Raw genomic sequence first — 4,407 nt, forward strand, 5'->3', positions numbered from 1 at the left:
TTTGTCTTTTTTATTCCTTTTTTGTCTCTTTTTGTTTCTTTGGAAAACCCCGTTGGGGCTCTTTGGCTTTCACGTCCCTCAGGTGTCTATACAGCTCAAAATGGCGGCCGAGGAAGAAAGAAAGAAAAAAAAAAGAAAAGAAATAAATAAAGAAGTAAATAAGGAAATAAATAATAAAACAAATAAAGAAATAAATGAAGAAATAAATGAAGAAATAAATGAAGAATTAAAAAAAGAAAAGAAAAAAGAAATGAAAAGAAAAATTAAAAATGAAAATTTCAAAGAAGACAGCGAGCAGGAAACGGAGGCAAAAGCCGAAATTGAAAAGATGAAAAATAAAAAAGAAAAAAAAGAAAAAGAAAAGGAAATAAATAAACAATTAGATAAGCAAACAAGTGAAGAATTAAATGAAGAAGAAGAAGAAGAAGAAGAAGAAAAAGAAATACAAGAAGAAAAAGAAATTAAAAAAGAAAAAGAAATTAAAAAAGAAAAAGAAATTAAAAAAGAAAAAGAAATTAAAAAAGAAAAAGAATTAAACGGAAATTTGGATTTATTTCGAATTTCTGAAATTACAAAAAATGAATTAAAAAAAAATAAAATCGAAAAACTGCTGCCCGTCCAAATCCTCACTTTCGACTTGGTTTATGAAGGTGAGAATAAATAAATAAATAAATAAATTAATTAATTAATTAAATTAATTAATTTCTTTAATTATTTATTTTGCTTTTTTGTTTGCTTTCTGGTGGCCTTGGTGGCTTGTTTGGGCTCGATAGGGATGCAGTGCAGCAGCAGCAGCAGCAACAGCAGCAGCAGCAGCAACAGCAGCAGCAGCAGCAATCGCAGCAGCAGCAACAGCAGCAGCAGCAGCAGCAATTCGTTTCTGATTTTGGGTGTGCAGCGCAGCAAGTAGACTGCTGCAGCAGCTCTCTCGCTCAAACGAATTCCCATATATTTATTATTTATTATTTATTTGTTTATTTATATTTATTCGTTTATTTATTTATTAATTTATTTTTCTATTTTTTATTTTTTTATCTTTTATTTGTAGGAAGGGATTTGATTTGCCGGGCGAAGACAGGCACAGGCAAAACTTTGGCCTTTTGTTTGCCCTTGGTGGAAAAATACTTTTCTGAAAAAGATTTAAAAACCAACAAAAATATAAATCCAAGTTTTAATTCATTTAATAAAACCAGCAGCAGCAGCAGCAGCAGCAGCAGCAGCAGGGGCTTTCTGCGAAGAAAGGGCACTCCAGAGATGAAAGTAGGTGCTGCAGCACCAAATCAAGTAATTAATTAGTCAATTAAAAATATAATTGATTTAAAATAGAATTTGTTTATTTTATTTATTTATGCTGCTGCCGTTGCTGCTGCTGCTGCCGTTGCTGCTGCTGCTGCCGTTACTGCTGTTGCTACTGTTGCTGCTGCTGCTGCTACTGCTACTACTCTTGCTGCTGCTGCTACTATTGTTGCTGCTGCTGCTGCTACTATTGTTGCTGCTGCTGCTACTGTCGCTGCTGCTGCTACTGTTACTGCTGCTGCTGCTACTGTTGCTGTTGCTGCTACTACTGTTGCTGCTGCTGCTGCTGCTGCTTTGCAGGTGCTGATCGTGCTGCCGACGCGGGAGTTGGCGCAGCAGGTGTACGAACAGCTGCAGCAGCTGTCTGTGGGGCGCTTCAGCAGCGTGTGTCTCTTTGGGGGTTCTTCGGAGCAGCAGCAGCAGCAGCAGCTGCAGCAGCAAGGAGCAGAAGCCTGTGTCGGTACACCCGGGAGGCTTCTGGACTTCATTCAAAGAGCTGTAGTGACACTCCAGGGTGTACAGACAGCTGTCTTGGACGAAGCAGACAGACTCCTCGAAATGGGGTTTAAAGAAGACATCGAAACCATCCTCAACACCATCAACCAGCAACAGCAGCAGCAGCAGCAGCAGCAGCAGCAGCAGCAGCAGCAGCAGCAGCAGCAGCGGGGTCCGAACAGTTTTCAGCTGCTGCTGTTCACTGCAACATTTCCGCCCTGGGCTCAGAAGCTGTCGAAGACTTATTTGAAGAGCGACCGAGCCTTTGTGGACATAACTGCGCTGCAGCAGCAGCAGCAGCAGCAGCAGCAGCAGCAGCCGGGAGCAGCAGCAGCAGCAGCGACGATAACGCACCTCGCGATCCAGTGTCCGTACAGCTCGCGGGCTGCGGTGCTGCCGCTGCTGCTGTGGCTGTACGGGTCTGCTGCGGACTGGGGCGCAGCAGCAGCAGCAGCAGGGGCGCCGGCCGGAGCAGCAGCAGCAGCAGCAGCAGCAGCAGCAGCAGCAGCAGCGGGAGACGAGGGCCTGAGCGTGGTGTTCTGCGAAACGAAGCAGCAGGCGTGCGAGCTGTCGCTGCTGCCGGCGCTGCGCTGCTGCTGCTGCTGCTTGCACGGAGACATGGCGCAGCAGCAGCGCGAAGCAGCTCTTGCTGCTTTCAAAAAAAAACAAATTAAATGTCTCCTTGCAACAGATCTTGCTGCTAGAGGTTTGGACATAAAGTGTCTCCGTTTGGTGCTGCAGTTGTCAGCGCCGCGGGACGCTGCGGTGTACGTACACCGCGCGGGCCGCACCGGCCGCAGCAGCAGCAGCAGCAGCAGCAGCAGCGGCTGCAGCATTTTGTTCTTTTCCCCCAAAGACGCTCCTTTTCTTGCTGCTCTCGAAGCAAAAGAAAACATTTCTTTCTACAGAGTCGGAGTGCCGCAGCAGCAGCTGCTGCTGCAGGCCCGCAGCAAAGCCAAGCTGCAGCAGATCTGGCCCTCCCTCTCCCTCGAGCCGCAGCAGCAGCAGCAGCAGCAGCAGCAGGGGCTCCAGGCCATCGTCGCCGCAGCCGCACAGCAGCTGCTGCAGACCGAGCAGCCGCAGCAGCTCGTCGAGAGCCTCCTGCTGCAGCTGCTGCAGCCCGGCACCGACGCCCCTGCTGCAGCAGCAGCAGACACTGCAGCAGCAGCAGCAGCAGCAGCAGCAGCAGCAGCAGACATCTCCGCACTCTCAGGGAGACCCGGATTTGTCTCCTACACTTTAACTTTTAAACCTCCTCCTAAAGCTCCTTTAAAAGGTTCTTCTGCTTATGTGTGGCGGGCGCTGAAGAGCAGCGCAGCAAAAGCAGCAGCAGCAGCAGCAGCAGCAGCAGCAGGCACTACAGCAGCAGAAGCAGCAGCAGCCGCAGAGCAACTCATCGACCAAATCCAGGGAATGACCCTCACACTCAAGGGAGACGGAGCTCTCTTCGAAGTCCCAGCAGCATCAAGAAAACAATTTGAAGAGTTGCTGCTGCAGCAGCCCCCAAAGGGTACTGCAGCAAACGCCCGCAGCAGCAAAGCCAGCAGCAGCAGCAGCAGCAGCAGGGGCTTCGTGATTGAACTCACGCAGCACCTCCCCCCGCTGCAGGACGCCCTATACTTGGCGAGGCAGCAGCTGCAGCAGCAGCAGCAGCAGCAGCACAAGCTGCAGCTAACAAATCCAAACCACATTTCTGCCCGAGCTCTGGCAAAAGGGGGGAAGGGCTTTTCTAGCTCCACTAGAAGCAGCAGCAGCAGCAGATTCAGCAGCAGCAGCAGCAACAGCAGGGGCAGATTTGGTGGCAGCAGCGGCAGCAGCAGCAGCAAATTCGGCAGCAGCAGTAGCAGCGGCAACAGATTCGGCAGCAGCAGCAACAACGGATTCGGCAACGGCAGCAGCAGCAACAGATCCAGCAGCAACAGCAGCAGCAGATTCAGCAGCAGCAGCAGCAGCAGCAGATTTGGCAGCAAGAGGGGCGAAGAGGAGACATTTAAAAAGAGACAATTTGAGGCCCCCAAAGGCGGCGAGCAGCAAATAAAGAAACAGAGAATGAAATAAAATTTAATTTAACTAATTAAATTAAATTAAATTAAATTAAATTTAAATTAAATTAAAGTAATTAAATTAAATCAATTTGATTAAATAAATGAAGTGGCGTCCACGCTTGTCGGCCTCTTTTGTTCTGGGGCCGCGCTGCAGCAGCAGCAGCAGCAACAGCAGCAGCAGCAGCAGCAGCTGCTGCTGCTGCTGCTTTGTATTTGTTTCGTTTTATCTCTGTCTCATTTGGCGATTAATTTTCTCTCTTTCTTTCTTTTGTTTATTTATTTCTCTTTTATTTATTAATTCTTTATTTAATTTATTTAATTCTATTTTATTTCTTTTTATTTTATTTTATATCTTTATTTCCTTTTATTCTTTTAATTCTTTTTCTTTTTATTCATTTGTCTTTTTGTCTTTGATTCATCTCCATTTTTTTTAAAAAACCAAAAAAGCAATTTATAATTTATTTATTAGATCTTTGTTTTGTTTTTAATTGATTTACTATTATTATTTATTGTTTATTTATTTAGTTTGTTACTTCATTTATTTGTTTAGCTAGTTAGTTTATTTTTATTT

The 4,407-nt window shown here is 45.7% G+C and overlaps 1 protein-coding gene across 1 annotated transcript; it reads left to right on the forward strand.

The window, feature by feature from the left end:
* Window positions 1–250: 250 nt before the first annotated feature.
* On the forward strand, window positions 251–3,849 carry ETH_00023430 (nucleolar RNA helicase, putative; the record flags this gene model as incomplete). The annotated part of the gene is made up of 3 exons (XM_013380428.1): window positions 251–650; window positions 1,049–1,284; window positions 1,597–3,849. 3 exons carry the CDS (start codon window positions 251–253, stop codon window positions 3,847–3,849), a joined length of 2,889 nt encoding a protein of 962 aa, XP_013235882.1.
* Window positions 3,850–4,407: the final 558 nt, after the last annotated feature.

Source organism: Eimeria tenella, genomic scaffold (assembly GCF_000499545.2).
Source record: "Eimeria tenella Houghton genomic scaffold, Eth_scaff614, whole genome shotgun sequence".
Classification (NCBI taxonomy): domain Eukaryota; phylum Apicomplexa; class Conoidasida; order Eucoccidiorida; family Eimeriidae; genus Eimeria; species Eimeria tenella.